The sequence below is a fragment of the Nerophis ophidion genome, linkage group LG11 (assembly GCF_033978795.1).
Source record: "Nerophis ophidion isolate RoL-2023_Sa linkage group LG11, RoL_Noph_v1.0, whole genome shotgun sequence".
NCBI classification, from domain to species: domain Eukaryota; kingdom Metazoa; phylum Chordata; class Actinopteri; order Syngnathiformes; family Syngnathidae; genus Nerophis; species Nerophis ophidion.
Window position 1 is genome coordinate 40195012 of NC_084621.1, and position 18655 is coordinate 40213666.

The following is an 18655-nucleotide window of genomic DNA, read 5'->3' on the forward strand; positions in this document are numbered from 1 at the left end:
GTCCACAGTTTCCAGATATAATTTGAAATGTGGACTCGTCAGACCACAGAAAACTTTTCCACTTTGCATCAGTCCATCTTAGATGAGCTCAGGCCCAGCAAAGCCGGCAGCGTTCCTGGGTGTTGTTGATAAATGGCATTCGCTTTGCAGAGTACAGTTTTAACTTAGACTTACAGATGTAGCGACCAACTGTAGTTACTGACAGTGGTTTTCTGAAGTGTTCCTGAGCCCATGCGGTTTTTGATGCAGTACCGCCTGAGGGATCAAAAGTCCGTAATATCATCGCTTACGTGCAGTGATTTCTCCAGATTCTCTGAACCTTTTGATAATTTTACAGACCGAAGATGGTACAATCCCTAAATTCCTTGCAATAGCTCGTTGAGAAATGTTGTTCTATAATTTGTTTCGACAATTTGCTTACAAATTGGTGTCACTTGCCCCATCCTTGTTTGTGAATTACTTAGCATTTCATGGAAGCTGCTTTTATACCCAATAATGGCACCCACCTGTTCCCAATTAGCCTGCACACCTGTGGGATGTTCCAAATAGGTGTTTGATGAGCATTCCTCAACTTTATCAGTATTTCATTATTATTTCATTATCAGTTGTTTTTTTCCCCTTGACCTCAGTCTGGACCCCCTCTCCAGGGCCCAGGCTTAGACCGATTTTTTTTATTTTATTTTAATCATCTATTTTTTTCTCATATCCATACCCGACCCCCACCCACAATCCCCCAACTTGTTTACCTGTATCTCACCTTTTTTGTAAAGGGCGCTGGAAGCCGGCAGACCCGTCAGCCATCCTGTTCTGTCTCCCTGTAATGTTTGTCTGATCTTGAATGGGATTGTGCTGAACATTTAAATTTTCCTGAAGGAACTCTCCTGACTGAATAAATAAAGGACTATCTAATCTAATCTAATCTAATCTATTTATTGCCACGTTTCCCAATTTATTTGTCACGTGTTGCTGGCATCAATTTCTAAAGTTAATGATTATTTGCAAAATAATTTTTTTTTATCAGTTTGAACATCAAATATGTTGTGTTTGTAGCATATTCAACTGAATATGGAAGGAAAATGATTTGCAAATCATTGTATTCTGTTTATATCTAACACAATTTCCCAACTCATATGGAAACGGGGTTTGTATATATATATATATATATATATATATATATATATATATATATATATATATATATATATATATATATATATATATATATATGTGTGTGTGTGTGTGTGTGTGTGTGTGTGTGTGTGTGTATGTTTTTGTATTCCATTTCTTATGTTTACTTCCGTTTAAACAGCATCTGGGGCTCCTAAATGTTGTTGTGGCAGTGATTGAGGAGAGTGTCCGTTGCTACGCAACCACACGCTAAACCACCCAGTGTGGATTCTTCTTCGGAGACATTAGCGCATTAAGGAACTAAAGCTATTTTTTTCACTTTGTTTTTCTCAGTGTATTTACACTTTGCCACCAGAAGTGAAGCAGCTGAACATGATGTGGAGGTAAACACCGAGCCATCATGTCGGACGACGAGAGTACGCCTTCGTTTCTTGACGACGTCAGAGTAAAGTTTGTCGAAGAGAAAGTGTGTTTGTTTTTACGACTGCAGCGTCAAACGTGGAGTAAAAGTGCAGCCAGTCAAGAGTTCCAGAGACTGTTGGCCGACCTTTTTGAACATTACTCTGCTGTTTATTTCTCTTCGCCAAAGGCATCTCTGCTCGCTACTAATAAGGTAATGTTGTACAGTTAGCAACACTAGCTTAACCTGCTAGCTTAGCATTCACGGTGTATCCTAAATTCATTCTTTCAACATTATTTTATAAGTTACTGATGAGACTATAGCCTATACCAGTGGTTCTCCCTGGGAGTACTTGAAGGTATAACAAGGGGTACGTGAGATTTTTTAAAAACTATTCTAAAAATAGCAACAATTAAAAAAATCCTTTATGAATATATTTATTGAATAATACTTCAACAAACTATAAATGTAAGTTCATGAACTGTGAAATAAATGCAACAATGCAATATTCAGTGTTGACAGCTAGATTTTTTTGTGGACATGTTCCATAAATATTGATGTTAATATTTCTTTTTTTGTGAAGAAATGTTTAGAATTGAGTTCATGAATCCAGATGGATCTCTATTACAATCCCCAAAGAGGGCACTTTAAGTTTATGATTACTTCGATGTGTAGAAATCTTTATTTATAATTGAATCAGTTGTTTATTTTTCATCAAGTCTTTAGTTATTTTTAATTTTTTTCAAAATAGTCAGGGATGGGAATTTTCCGCGGATCCGCGGAATTCCGCCGATTTTGGCACCGCCGGTCATTTTTATAATATAATGCCAATGTGTGAAGGCACCAGATTGGCAAGCGCTACAATCAGCTGACGACATCAACAAATGACATTGCCCGTTATAGGCGTCTGCACGCATCGTTTGCCGACAATATCTAGTCCCTGATCCTCAATTATTGTGAGCGTTTCTGAACTTGTATTCTTGTAATATTATATATTATATAATTCGTTATAATATAAGAGAACAAGATGGTGCCGGTGTGCCTGGTTCGCCGCTTGCCTCTGAGCACTACTGTCTGTTTTGTGGTTATTTTGACGTGTGTTTTGAGGACCATCGACTCACTTCTAGTGTATGAACGCCAGGAGTTGTTGAGGATAGGGGAGTCAGTACGGTCATGTGAACTTTACAATGCAAGTGACTCGGATTAATTTTTACGTGCTAATGCTAACCTACCCGAGTGCTTCCGTCGGTTGAACACTCCGCTGCCCAGGAAGTAGAAACGCAGAGGAGTGCGATCCGGCCGACTGGTAAAAGTGAAAGCTTGGTTGGCACATCCTGACGCGGTGAAGATCTCTGCACTTGCCCTGGAGTGCAGCGACTGTTTTGGTCGCTATTTGTCGCGGCGGCCGCTTCGACTGGTCGGCGGGACAGTGGGAGGATCCCTTCGTGCTGCGCCCTCTTCGCTCATCTCACCGGGGCTCAGGTGGCGTGTCCCTGGCTAATCTTCGGCCTCAGTGCTTATATTGCAAGGACATCGTGAACTAGGGATCTCGGGGAAAGGTGGCACTCTTAGACCACGCAAAATCGGCAAGGCAGCTAAGTAAAGTGACTTTACGGAGAAGTAATTTTTCACTGGGATCTGCCTTCAAGCTGAAGTCAAACATCGTCACAAATGCAGCCTCAAATCAACTATCGAAGCCTCCCACCTCCGACTCGGCTCCACTCACACCAATCTACAACAGACAAGTCCATTCAGAGGTACAATACACGATCTTATGTATTTCAAATTTTGGTAAGGAGAATACTGTTAGATTTTGACTCAAAATAGCAGGAAATGCATCCTAAGCTAACATAGATTTCAAAATTTTTCTGGGGGGGGCAGACCCCCTTTGTAGGTGAGTGCACAAGGTGCACTCGGGTGCGGCCGCTGTGCGGCCTTCCGCAAAGCGGTGTTTTAGGATTAAAACATTTTCAGCTGATTTTGTAAATCCTCATTCCCATCCCTGAATAGTTCAAGAAAGGCCACTAAACATGAGCAATATTTTTCACTGTTATACAATTTAATAAATCAGAAACTGATGACATAGTGCTGTATTTTACTTCTTATCTCTTTTTTTCAACCAAAAAAGCTTTGCTCTGATTAGGGGGTACTTGAATTAAAAACAGCAAAGTGGACTCAAATTTCTCTCGCCCGGACGCGGCTCACCGGGGCCCCGCTCTGGAGCCAGGCCCGGAGTTGGGGCACGATGGCGAGTGCCTGGTGGCAGGGCCTGTCCCCATAGGGCCCGGCCGGGCACAGCCCAAAGAGGCAACGTGGGTCATCTCTCCAATGGGCTCACCACTCATAGGAAGGACCATAGAGGCCGGGTGCATTGTTAGCTGGGCGGCAGCCGAAGGCAAGGCACTTGGCGGTCTGATCCTCGGCTACATAAGCTAGGGACGTGGAACGTCACCTCACTGGGGGTAAAGGAGCCTGAGCTAGTGCGCGAGGTAGAGAAGTTCCGGCTGGATATAGTCGGACTCACCTAGACGCACAGCAAGGCCTCTGGAACCAGTTCTCTTGAGAGCGACAGTTTCAGGGGGGAAACAATTCTTGTTTACCCCAGGCTCAAAGCCTGTACGTTGGAGTTCAACCCAGTGGACGAGAGGGTAGCCTCTCTCCGCCTTCGGGTGGGGGGACGGGTCCTGACTGTTGTTTGTGCTTGCGCATCAAACAGCAGCACAGAGTACTCACCCTTTTTGGATACACTCGAGGGAGTAAAGGAAAGTGCTCCCCCGGGTGATTTCAGTTGTCCTACTGGGGGACTTCAACGCTCATGTTGGCAACGACAGTGAAACCTGGAGAGGCGTGTTTGAGAAGAATGGCCGCCCGGATCTGAACCCTAGTGGTGTTTTGTTATTGGACTTTTGTGCTCATCACAGATTGTCCATAACAAACACCATGTTCAAACATAAGGGTGTCCATATGTGCACTGGATCTCACTCCGGCACCTGACCCAAAGGTGGACCACACTCCAGCACTTGTCTCTTGGCTGGTTTTCACACCAGCACCTGCTCCAAGGCTGGATCTTACTCCAGCCCCTGCTCCAAGGCTGGATCTCACTCCAGCACCTGCTCCAAGGCTGGATCTCACTCCAGCACCTTCTCCAAGGCTGGATCTCACTCCAGCACCTGTTTCCAGGCTGGATCTCACTGCAGCACCTTCTCCAAGGCTGGATCTCACTCCAGCACCTGCTCCAAGGCTGGATCTCACTCCAGCACCTGCTCCAAGGCTGGATCTCACTCCAGCACCTGCTTCCACGGCGACGACGACTTCACCGCCTGTTTCCATTACGATGTCTCAGCGACCTCGAGCTGGTCTGCTGCGCAAGCAGCAATCAGTGGCCTGCAGGCGGCCCTTTCAGAGGTCAGTATATGGACGCCAGTGGCGCAAACAGCAGCAAAACATCAGACTTTGTCTGAGAACTCTCCGGCTGCTCAACTTTTGACGCCAATCACACCTATCTTCTCGGCTGCCACCGATGTGGCCCTTTCGAGGTCGCCCTCTTAGACTTTTGCGTCCCAATCCTCCGCCGCCACCTTACTTGTCCTCGGTGGGTTTGGGGACACACGACCTGGCGACCCTCCACCATGTCCTCCCTCCGCCTACCCTTCACTTGCGAACTTTCTTATTGTGGGGGGGGTTCAAGTTTTGTTTTTGGGACCTTTGGTATCTATCCTTTTAGGGGGGGATTATGTTATGATCCGCTGCCCGGATCATCACATGTTGTAGCTTGGTTCCTTTTTATATCACATTCTGTGGTTTGACTTCCTTATTTCCTGTTTTTCTTCTGTCACCATGGTTTCTTATTAGTTCCACCTGCTACCCGCTGTTGATGCACACCTGTTTTGTTGATTACTGCCTTATTTAAGCCTTCCCCTTTTGTTCATTCTTTCTCGGATCCTAATTTGCTTTCATGCAACAAATAACGACTGCTTTCTATGTATCTCCTCTCTAGCTTTCGCGTTACGCTTTGTTTATCCCTAACTCTCATGCTAGTTGTTTGTGTTTTCCCTTTTTGTGCCTTTGTGCCAAGTGTAAGTGTTTGTTTGTTTGTTTCCCTAGCTCCCATGCTAGCACCTTTTGTTTGCCTTTTCTGCCTAGCACCAGGGTTTTTGTTCTCAGCCTTTTATTATTTAAAAAATCTTTATCTCTTACCATTCCCTGTGTTCTTGCCCGAACGCATCCACGGAAGAACAAATCCGGCATCACTATGCCCAGCAAATGTCACATAGAGGTTTTATTCAACAAGTATAATTTACATTTTTGGCCACTGGAACATTAGACACCGTTTGAAAAGTAACACTGCGTTTGAATAATGGAATATAAAACACTTCTTTAATCAAGTGATTTGTTAGCGTATCACTAAATAGAGACCGTGTATAACTAGTTTGAGAATCACCGCCTTATTAGATCTGGTTAGGAATGTTCAAATGCTGCAGCTTGTCCATCACATTTGTTTTTTGCATACCTTTCTGCAAATGTAGGTTCCACTTACTGCCAAAAGTAACCACATTTACACCATAAAGAAGCGTGATGTTCCCATCACTCCAGAAAACTACAGGGAGCTTCTCCTTTTTGGCGTCCTGTCGCCATCGCCACTACTGCAGCTGTCAATCACAGTTGAACAGGTGACCCAGTAACTCTTCCATTATTTAAACATTCTCATTTATTAATTGTACTGTCTTGTCTATTGTCAAGATATGTGTCCCATTGCTGTCCAATAGCCTAAACCATTCCACATGGCCACATCTGTTGTCGGAGGATATTACTCAGAATGCAGAGAAGATATGCCGTAAAACATCAGTTGTGCGGCGAAGGGCTTCAGGGGAATCTTTCCTCCCTATGCCCACTGCGACAGATTGGCTGGAAAATGTGACCAGTACCTTTGATATGTAAGATAACCACATGACTCGACAGAGACCTTGAAGTTGCAGAAACAATTGATATGTTTTTCCCCACATTAGGTATGGTAGCCATGATCGTGCACTGGCCCATAATATAGAGACCTACGTCAGTCACTGGACCAATCTGATCCACAAAATGTTGAAGGAGGATTCATCAGACATACTTCTGAGCGGTTGTAATCCAGGGCCAAGTGCTGAGCTAAAGTTCTGGGCTTCCAGGAAGAGCAATATTCAGAGCATATATCATCAGGCATGCACAATAAAAAGTCATGTTTTTATTTTCATCAGATGCCATTTCTGGCTAAAGAGTTTGCTTCTTTTGCTTTTTTAGCTTCAAAGTCCTGTTGTGGAGAAAATGGCAAAGATGTTGGAGATAATGGACAGCAGCTATCATCCTGTAATCAAGACTCTGAAGGGAAACGTGTTTGATGGTAAGATTTGTTTTTCTTGTGGAAGTACAATATAACATGTTAAATATACTGTATGTTGGAACCTCTAAAGTCAAACATAATGATTCAGTCAGGATTTCTCCTTAATGTACTTGATCATTGCGGCCCGCCACACCTTAAAAAAAGATTTTTTTTTACGTGAGAACAAATTAATTAAATATATTGTATGATTAGATGTACAGTATATAGTGTAATATATTTGGGGGGTTCCTATCTTTTTATGGCTGTTCAGTAGAGGAGACAGGGACATCAGTGTGGATCTACAATAGCTTTATTTTTCAACTCACTTACATAAACAATAACAACGCAATAAATTACGTAAAAAACTGCACCACAGCGAAAACGTATTTTCCTGACTTTCAACAATTGCTATTTCTTAGGCATCAAAGTGTATATATGTTTGTATGTGTGAATATATATGTATGTGTGTATGTATATATATATATACTGTGTATATATATATATATATGTATATATATATATATATATATATATATATATATATATATATATATATATATATATATGTGTGTATATATATATATATGTATGTGTGTATATATATATATATATATATATATATATATATATATATATATTTATATATGTGTGTGTGTGTGTATATATACCGGTATGGCTATATATATATATATATATATATATATACTGTGTATATATATATATATATGTATATATATATATATATATATATATATATGTGTATATATATATATATATATGTATGTGTATATATATATATATATATATATATATATATATATATATATATATATATGTGTGTGTGTGTGTGTATATATACCGGTATGGCTATATATATATATATATATATATATATATATATATATATATATATATATATATATATATATATATATATATATATATATATATATATATATATATATATATGTATATATGTTAGGGCTGCGAATCTTTGGGTGTCCCACGATTCGATTCAATATCGATTCTTGGGGTCGCGATTCGATGATATATACATTTTTATCGATTCAACGCGATTCTCGATTCAAAAACGATATTTTTCCGATTCAAAACAATTCTGTATTCATTCAATACATAGGATTTCAGCGGGATCTACCCCAGTCTGCTGACATGCTAGCTAGATTTAAAAAAAAAAAGCTTTTATAACAACTGAATGCAATAATGTTAATTTGTTTTGAAGGCCTACTGAAATGAGATTTTCTCATTTAAACGGGGATAACGGCAGGTCCATTCTATGTGTCATACTTGATCATTTTGCAATATTGCCATATTTTTGCTGAAAGGATTTAGTAGAGAACATCGACGATAAAGTTTGCAACTTTTGGTCGCTAATAGAAAAGCCCTGCCTTTTCACATCCTCACATTGTTTTTAATGGGAGCCTTCAACAAAAAGAGCTATTCGGACCGAGAAAACAACAATTTCCCCATTAATTTGAGCGAGGATGAAATATTTGTGTTTGAGGATATTGATAGCGACAGACTAGAAAAAAAACAAAAAAAAACGCGATTGCATTGGGATGGATTCAGATGTTTTTAAACACATTTACTAGGATAATTCTGGGAAATCCCTTATCTTTCTATTGTGTTGCTAATGTTTTAGTGAGTTTAATAGTACCTGATAGTCGGAAGGGTGTGTCCACGGGTGTCTTGAGGCCAGTGTCTGATGGAAGTCGACGGCAGCTGTATGGACGGCACAAGCTCAGCTTATCTCCGGTAAGTGGCGACTTTTTACCACAATTTTCTCACCGAAAACTGCTGGTTGACATTTGGTCGGGATCCATGTTCGCTTGACCGCTCTGATCCATAGGAAAGCTTCACCTCCGGGAATTTTAAACAAAGAATCACTGTGTGTTTGTGTGGCTAAAGGCTAAAGCTTCCCAACTCCATCTTTCTACTTTGACTTCTCCATTATTAATTGAACAAATTGCAAAAGATTCAGCAACACAGATCTCCAAAATACTGTGTAATTATGCGGTTAGAGCAGACGACTTTTAGCTATGTGTGTGCGCAGCGCTAATATTTCCTTACAGTTCGTGACGTCACGCGTACACATCATCATTCCGCGACGTTTTCAACAAGAAACTCCCGGGAAATTTAAAATTGCAATTTAGTAAACTAAAAAGGCCGTAATGGCATGTGTTGCAATGTTAATATTTCATCATTGATATATAAACTATCAGACTGCGTGGTCGGTAGTAGTGGGTTTTAGTAGGCCTTTAACTATTAAATGAACCTAAAATACGATTTATTTTATCTTTGTGAAGACATTGAACACAGTGTGTTGTCAAGCTTATGAAATGCGATGCAAGTGTAAGCCACCGTGACACTATTGTTCTTTTTTTTTATTTCTATAAGTGTCTAATGATAATGTCAATGACGGATTTTTAATCACTGCTATGCTGAAATTATAACTAATATTGATACTGTTGTTGATAATATTAATTTTTGTTTCACTACTTTTGGTTTGTTCTGTGTCATGTTAGTGTCTCCTTTCAATTGCTCTGTTTATTGCAGTTCTGAGTGTAGATTAACTACGATCAAAGTATTGGACAGGACGTCGAAATGTGTAAATAAAGTTGTACTTTATATAAGAAAAAACTGGGGATACAAACGGTAAAAAACGATCCTTATATCTTCTTATCTGTCATTCATTCATCACCCATAGGCTCGTAACGCTGAATCTCATCAACCACCATGCACCTGCTCCCGCTCATTTTTTTACATCCGGTTTGCCGCAATGCATTGTGGAACATGTAGTATTTTAGTTAACCCTTTGTTAGGCTATAAAATAGAAAACAAATCAATCTAGTGTAAGTGTTTGTCAAATAATATATATCAAATACATATATAAATCAAATCAATTCACTTTTAAGTCCTTTTAGCTGTAAATAAAAATAAATCAATTTATCAGCAATTAAATCTAGCATACAAATCATGAATGATCATCACACATGAACTATATAACCCATAAGTTACAACATCCTCCCCCCATGAACTACGTTCATGTAAATCTCAAGACAGTACAGTAACTGAATAGGTCTTCTTAGCAAAGTCCCTGAGGGAGTGCAGACGGTGCACGACCTGACAAGTCCATCTCGGCCGGTAAACAGTTCTGTGATTCTTCCCAGTTTCCAGGTTTGTCTGGAAGTGTCGTCCTCTCCAATGAGTACATCACCACCCACTTTCAGTGGGGTGGGTGTTAGTGTGTCACAGCGGTGTGCTGATTTCAAGTCCAGTAGGTAATCCTTACGCCAAGTGTTCCAGAAGCTGGTTGTGAGTCTGTCTGTACTTCCATCTTCGAGTGATCGCTGCCTTGTTTGCAGTTGGGTGTTGAATGTTAGCTGGGAAGGGCTTTGGTGGCAGAGAGGTCAGCCGTTTTCCCACCAGAAAATGGGCTGGGGTCAGCGACTGTGGTTCATCCACTTCATTGTGCACAAATGTCAGAGGCCTTGAGTTTCTCATCGCCTCCACTTCTGTCAGTACTGTGCACATCTCTTCAAAGTTGAGTGAAGCTCTTCCTAGAACTTTCTTCAGGCATGTTTTTACTGATCGGGCAAGCCTCTCCCAGAATCCACCCCACCAGGCTGCTCGCTCTGCAATGAACTTCCAGGTGATGCCCTTTTCTGAGAAGAACTCTAACAGCTGGGGTTCTTTGATAGCTTTCCACAGCTCCTTCAGGTCTTGATCAGCTGTCTTGAATGTTCTGGCATTGTCTGAGTAGATTATTTTGGATAATACTCTTCTGGAGATTAATCTTTTCGGTGCTAACAGGAATCTCTCTGTTGACTGATCTGAGACCAGTTCCAGGTGTACTGCTCTGGTAACAGCACAGGTGAATAGCGCAATGTATGACTTCTTCCCAGAATCATCTGCTTTCACATAAAGTGGCCCTGCAAAATTTAAACCTGTGACTTCGAATGGTGGAGATTCAGTTATTTTGTCTTTGGGCAAGGGCGCAGTGATCTGCCGTCCGGCTTTTGCCTTGAAATTTTTGCAAACAGTGCAGCTGGCCACAGTTCTCTTCACTAGCTGCCTGGCACGCAGGATCCAGTATCTTTCTCTCACTTGAACGAGAGTGTCTCTCACTCCTGAGTGCATCACCTTTTCATGACAGCTCTGTATCAGCAGTTCTGAATATCTGTGTTTATTGGGCATAATCCATGGGTGCTGCTCTCTGTATGTGAAATCAGACTGCTGCAGCCTTCCTCCCACACTGAGCAGCTCGTGTTCATCCAAGAAAGGTTTTGAGTTCAGTAATCTTGCAGTCGTTGTTTAGGCCCTTTTTCACCTTCAGTTGTTTGATCTCCTGGCTGAAACTGTGTTGTTGTGTTGTCTTGATCCAGTACGCTTCTGCCTCAAATAACTCATCAGCAGTTAGTTCTTCTTTTTTCTTTGTTTTTGTTTGAGCATTGGCTATGAATCTCTTTATCCAGGCTGTCACTCTGAGGACTCTTTTCAGCTTGCTATATCTTTCCAGTTTTAACACTGGTTCAGTGGGGTCTGTGTTATTTGCAGCAAACTGCACAGTGATCTGCTGGCTGGACCTTAGTTCTGCATTCACCTTGTATGGAACATTGTAATTTTCAGTCTCTTCTGACTGATCAGTTGATGTCAGAACGCTAGGCCCGTTCCACCATAGGTGGTTCTGTATCAGCCCATCAACACTTTGTCCTCTTGTGGGGAGGTCAGCTGGATTTATCTTTCCTGCGATGTGCGACCATCTGTCAGAGTGGGTCAGTGACTGGATCTCAGTCACTCTGTTTGCAACAAACTGTTTCCACTTCTGAGCTGCAAATCCAATACAATGTAATCATAGAATCTGTCCACATTTTTATCTGATTTGGTTCCAGCTTTAGAGTCGTCATGAAGTTGTTGGCTATATATATATATATATATATATATATATATATATATATTAGGGGTGTGGGAAAACATCGATTTGAATATGAATCGCGATTCTCACTTTGTGCGATTCAGAATCGATTCTCATTTTTAGAAAAATCGATTTTTATTTTCAATTTTTTATTTTTTTTTATCAATCCAACAAAACGAAACACAGCAATACCATAACAATGCAATCCAATTCCAAAACCAAACCTGATCCAGCAACACTCAGAACTGCGTTTGAGGAGATACAAACAAGACACAGAACAAACCAAAAGTAATGCAACAAAAATTAATATTATCAACAACAGTATCAATATTAGTTATAATTTCAGCATAGCAGTGATTAAAAATCCCTCATTGACATTATCATTAGACATTTATAAAAATTAAAAATAAAAGAACAATAGTGTCACAGTGGCTTACACTTGCATTGCATCTCATAAGCTTGACAACACACGGCGTCCAATATTTTCACAAAGATAAAATAAGTATACATTATTGCAATCAGTTGATAAAACATTGTCCTTTACAATTATAAAAGCTTTAAAAAAAGTCTACTACTCTGCTAGCATGTCAGCAGACTGGGGTTGATCCTGCTGAAATCCTATGTATTGAATGAATACAGAATCGTTTTGAATCGGAAAAATATCGTTTTTGAATCGAGAATCGCGTTGAATCGAAAAAAATGTATTTAAAATCGAATCGTGACCCCAAGAATCAATATTGAATCGAATCGTGGGACACCCAAAGATTCGCAGCCCTAATATATATATATATATACACACACACACACTTTCATATACACACATATATATATATATATATATATATATATATATACACGTATATGTGTGTGTATGTGTATATGTATGTATATATGTATGTGTATATGTATGTATATGTATGTACTAGAGATGCGCGGATAGGCAATCATATCATCCGCTACTGCATCACCAAAGTCGTCATCCACCCGCCGTCCGCCCGAACCAACATTTTATAAGAACCGTCCCCGCATGCCAACCGCCCGCTGAAATAAATCAGAGGTCGGCCGCCTTTACCACTCACAGAGCTATTTAAACCTGTTGCACAGAATAATGTAGACAATTGGAGCCGCTAACTTTTTCTCGCGACTATCCAATAGCGTTCATCCTGATGACAAGAATATGGGCGTGCTGTGAAGCCATTGCCTTTGACATCGTCAACAACATGTACAAACCAATTGTTAGTCCGGCAACGTGTTGTGTGCAGCTTCCGCAATCACACGTACAAGATTGAAAGGCATACTGGGTGATACAGAGTACACTGGAGGTTGTGATATAAACAACTTTAACACTGACTAATATGCGCCACGCTGTGAAGCCACATAATACAAGATTGACAAACACATTTCGGGAGAACATCCTCACAGTAACACAACATAAACGCAACACAACAAATACACAGAATCCTTTATATACGTGACACTTCCTGACTATTTTATACACCCCGCTAGCAGCAAACCCCGCCACCCCCTCACCCCCCTGTGCGTCAGTAAGGTGGGCGGGGTTGGGGGCCCGGGGGTGTACAATATACTCAGGTAGTATCACGGATACAAAGGATTGTGGGTATTTGTTGTGTTGCGTTTATGTTGTGTTACTGTGAGGATCTTCTCCCGAAATGTGTTTGTCAATCTTGTATTGTGTGGCTTCACAGCCTGGTGCATATTACTAAGAGTGTTAAAATTGTTTATATCACAACCATTAGTGTACTCTGTGTCACCCAGTATGCCTTGCAGTCGTGTGCGTGTTTCCGCGGAAGCCACACACAACATGATGCTGGTCTGACAAGCAGATCGTACATGTTGTAGAAGGCGACAAAGCCAATGGCTTCATAGCACGCCCTAATACTTATTATCTGGGTGACTGCCGGCAGTCATTCAAGAGAATATTAGCGTCTCCTATTGTCTTCTTCGCTTTATGACATGGCTCTTTGAATGGCAAAGGATACCGATTCCAGAACCATGTATATCAAATATTTCCGGATGGTTCAACCGCCACCCGCCCGAATCTAATTAAAATCTATTTTTTCGTCATGTCACCCGCCCGACACGTGGTTTATCCGCGGACTCCGCGGATGAGACCGCAAACCGCGCATCTCTAGTATGTACGTATGTACAGGCCTCAAATTTTAACTTTTTAAGGTCAAGGCAAGTGTTGCCTTAAAGTACGGCTCATATTTTAGAGCACCAAGGTAAGATAGAAGGGCACCAAGGCTAACATTATTTTCTTTCGAGGCAGGGGCTCCAAAGCACACATGCATGCATGCGTGTATGAACATAATGTCATGGCTGTCTTGAGTTTCCAATACTTTCTACAACTCTTATTTTTTAGTGATAGAGTGATTATAACACATACTTTTTGGGTGCCAAAAAACATTCTTGAAGTTTGGTTCTTTTATGAATTTATTATTGGGCTACTGAAAATGTGACCAAATTTGCTGGGTCAAAAGTATACATACAGCAATGTTAATATTTGGTAACATGTCTGGTGCTTTAAATGGGTCCATGAAAAAAGAGGATCCAAATTATTCAGGACAACCTTAAATCATCAGCCTGGAGGTTGGGTCTTGTTCGCAGTTGGGTGTTCCAACAGGACAATGACCCCAAACACATGTCAAAAGTGGTAAAGGAATGACTAAATCAGGTTAGAATGAAGTTTTTTGAATGGCCTTCTCAAAGTCCTGACTCAAATGAGTGGACCATGCTGAAGAAAAAAGTCCATGTCAGAAAACCAACACATTTAGCTGAATTGCACCAATTTTGTCAAGAGGAGTGGTCAAAAATTCTACCAGAAGCTTGCCAGAAGCTCGTGGATGGCCACCAAAAGCGCCTTGTTGCAGTGAAACTTGCTAAAGGACATGTAACTAAATATTAACATTGTTTTTTGGAGCAATCAACATCACAGAAAAAGTGTTTTCGGATAAATATAGGTAAGCATTGAAAGAGTTTCAAAAATTTAGGGAGAAGATTCATTTTGATGCAATTAATTCTTCCAGCAAGAGACAAGGGAAGAAAAGACCAATGAAAAAAATCGTCATTCATCCTGCTTAATAGTGGTAAAAAGTTCTGGCCTACTAAATCTTAACACTTTCTGGTAACGTAGATGCCTAAGTGCACCAACTTATCAATAGAGACTTTGAAGGGAAGGCCCGAAAGGGCCTATGTTGTAGCTGCAGCATTGACAGGCATAACTTCACTTTTTTAGATATTTAGCTTATAACCCGATAACTTCCCAAAATTGTTCAGTAATGTCATCAGTGGAGGAATAGATCAACCAGGGTCAGACATGAACAATGAGAGGTCATCAGCATACAGTAACAGCTAATGCACCTGTCCTTCACTTAAAATACCAGGCATTTGGCTGGACTTAACGGCAACTGCCAAGGGTTCAATGGGAATAGTGAATAATAGTGGGCAGCCCTGGAAAGTTCCTAGAGAAAGGGGGAAATATTCTGAACAGTCATTGTTTGTTCAGACTCTCGCAAGAGGGGATGTATGCATAAGCTTGACCCATGATGTACATTTACTACCAAAGCCGAATGTTTCTAATGTAATAAATAGATAATTCCATTCCACTCGATCAAACGTCTTCTCAGTATCCATTGAGATGATAACTTCTGGGTTGCAAGATGTCAAAGTGGGATATAAAATATTTAAAAAGCGCCTATCATTGTGAAAGGACTGTCTTTCCCTGATAAACCCAGTTCGGTCTGTATAAATAACAAAGGACACATTGGTTTCCAGGCGCAAAGTAAAGAGATAGGACGATAGTTAGACCATAGCAGAGGATCTTTATCCTTTTTTAGTAAGTGTGATATGGTAGCCTGGCGCATTGAGGGAAGAAGGATACCTGTCTGGAGGCATTCATTGTACATGGAGACAAAGGTCTTTTAAAATTCAGCAGGAAATCCGTCGGGGCCTGGACATTTTCCACTCTGCTTTGACCTCAAGGCAGACTTTAGTTCTTCAGGGGTCAGAGGTCCATCCAGCCCGACAGACCTTCTAGGGTCAATGGTTGGGATCTCTAGCGACTTAAAGAACGTTTTGTACAGTGTGACTCGTTGCACATGCTCTCAGAGGAGTATAGGGCTTCGTAATAAGTCTTCAATTGATTATTTGTAATTACTGGATCAACTGATATCTTAGTACCAGTGTCTATCTGTGAGATATGCATGGATGAAGAGAGTTTTATTTATATATATATATATATATATATATATATATATATATATATATATATATATATATATATATATATACATATATATATACATATATATATATATATATATATATATATACATATATATATACATATATATATATATATATATATATATATATATATGTATATATATATGTATATATATATATATATATATATATATATATGTATATATATATATGTATATATATATATATATATATATATGTATATATATATGTATATATGTATATATATATGTATATATATATATATATATATATATATATGTATATATATATGTATATATATATATGTATATATATATATATATATATATATATATATATATATATATATGTATATATATGTATATATATATATATATATATATATATATATATATATATATATATATACATCTTCTTCCGCTTATCCGAGGTCGGGTCGCGGGGGCAGCAGCCTAAGCAGGGAAGCCCAGACTTTCCTCTCCCCAGCCACTTCGTCCAGCTCTTCCCGGGGATCCCAGGGCGTTCCCAGGCCAGCCGGGAGACATAGTCTTCCCAACGTGTCCTGGGTCTTCCCCGTGGCCTTTTACCGGTTGGACGTGCCCTAAACGTTCGGGTGGCATCCTGGCCAGATGCCCGAACCACCTCATCTGGCTCCTCTCGATGTGGAGGAGCAGCGGCTTTACTTTGAGTTCCTCCCGGATGACAGAGCTTCTCACCCTATTTTTAAGGGAGAGCCCCGCCACACGGCGGAGGAAACTCATTTCGGCCGCTTGTACCCGTGATCTTATCCTTTCGGTCATGACCCAAAGCTCATGACCATAGGTGAGGATGGGAACGTAGATCGACCGATAAATTGAGAGCTTTGCCTTCCGGCTCAGCTCCTTCTTCACCACAACGGATCAGTACAACGTCCGCATTACTGAAGACGCCGCACCGATTTGCCTGTCGATCTCACGATCGACTTTTCCCCCACTCGTGAACAAGACTCCTAGGTACTTGAACTCCTCCACTTGGGGCAGGGTCTCCTCCCCAACCTGGAGATGGCACTCCACCCTTTTCCGGGAGAGAACCATGGACTCGGACTTGGAGGTGCTGATTCTCATTCCGGTAGCTTCACACTTTGCTGCGAACCGAGCCAGTGAGAGCTGAAGATCCCGGCCAGATGAAGCCATCAAGACCACATCTGCAAAAAGCAGAGACCTAATCCCGCGGCCACGAAACCGGAACACCTCAACGCCTTGACTGCGCTTAGAAATTCTGTCCATAAAAGTTATGAACAGAATCGGTGACAAAGGGCAGCCTTGGCAGAGTCCAACCCTCACTGGAAACGTGTCCGACTTACTGCCGGCAATGCGGACCAAGCTCTGACACTGATCGCACAGGGAGCGGACCGCCAAAATAAGACAATCCGATACCCCATACTCTCTGAGCACTCCCCACAGGACTTCCCGAAGGACACGGTCGAATGCCTTCTCCGAGTCCACAAAGCACATGTAGACTGGTTGGGCAAACTCCCATGCACCCTAAAGAACCCTGCCGAGAGTATAGAGCTGGTCCACAGTTCCACGACCAGGACGAAAACCACACTGTTCCTCCTGAAGTCGAGGTTCGACTATCCAGCGTAGCCTCCTCTCCAGTACACCTGAATAAACCTTACCGGGAAGGCTGAGGAGTGTGATCCCACAATAGTGGGAACACACCCTCCGGTCCCCTTTTTTAAAGAGAGGAACCACCACCCCGGTCTGCCAATCCAGAGGTACCGCCTCCGGTGTCCACGCGATGCTGCAGAGTTTTGTCAACCAAGACAGCCCCACAGCATCCAGAGCCTTAAGGAACTCCAGGCGGATCTCATCCACCCCTGGGCCCTTGCCACCGAGGAGCTTTTCAACTACTTCAGCAACCTCAGCCCCAGAAATAGGAGAGCCCACCACAGATTCCCCAGGCACTGCTTCCTCATGGGAAAACCTGTTGGTGGGATTGAGGAGGTCTTCCTTCCACCTATCAACAACATCCGCAGTTGAGATCAGCAGAACCCCATCTGCACCATACACGGTGTTGACAGTGCACTGCTTCCCCTTCCTGAGGCGGCGGATGGTGGTCCAGAATCGCTTTGAAGCCGTCTGGAAGTCGTTTTCCATGGCTTCCCCGAACTCCTCCCATGTCCGAGTTTTTGCCTCCGCGACCGCTGAAGCTGCACACCGCTTGGCCTGTTGGAACCTGTCCACTGCCTCTGGAGTCCTATGAGCCAAAAGAACCCGATAGGACTCCTTCTTCAGCTTGACGGCATCCCTATCGATATATATATAATATATATGTATATGTATATATATATATATATATATATATATATATATATATATATATATATATATATATATATATATATATATATATATATATATATATATATATATATACATTTATGGGTTTCCCACACATTCATTTATGAGTGGTGGCCCGCCACGAAAGAATTACGGCCGCCACAAAAAAAAAAAAAAAAAAGTATTTTTTCTTTTTTTTTTCTTTTTTTCCTGCTTTTGACTCGCTCGACCGCTCATAAAAGCAATGGGAC

At 41.1% G+C, this 18655-nt stretch overlaps 1 protein-coding gene across 1 annotated transcript in view; it reads left to right on the forward strand.

The window, feature by feature from the left end:
* The first annotated feature begins 1345 nt into the window (after window positions 1–1345).
* si:dkey-233k19.3 (dynein axonemal heavy chain 11) overlaps window positions 1346–18655 on the forward strand; it is a 93826-nt gene continuing 76516 nt past the window's right edge. Inside the window, exons 1-5 of the mRNA XM_061915914.1 lie at window positions 1346–1741; window positions 6055–6198; window positions 6269–6462; window positions 6535–6724; window positions 6806–6905. Coding sequence (XP_061771898.1) covers window positions 1529–1741; window positions 6055–6198; window positions 6269–6462; window positions 6535–6724; window positions 6806–6905 — 841 coding nt within the window. The 5' untranslated portion in view covers window positions 1346–1528. The remainder of the gene's footprint in view (window positions 1742–6054; window positions 6199–6268; window positions 6463–6534; window positions 6725–6805; window positions 6906–18655) is intronic.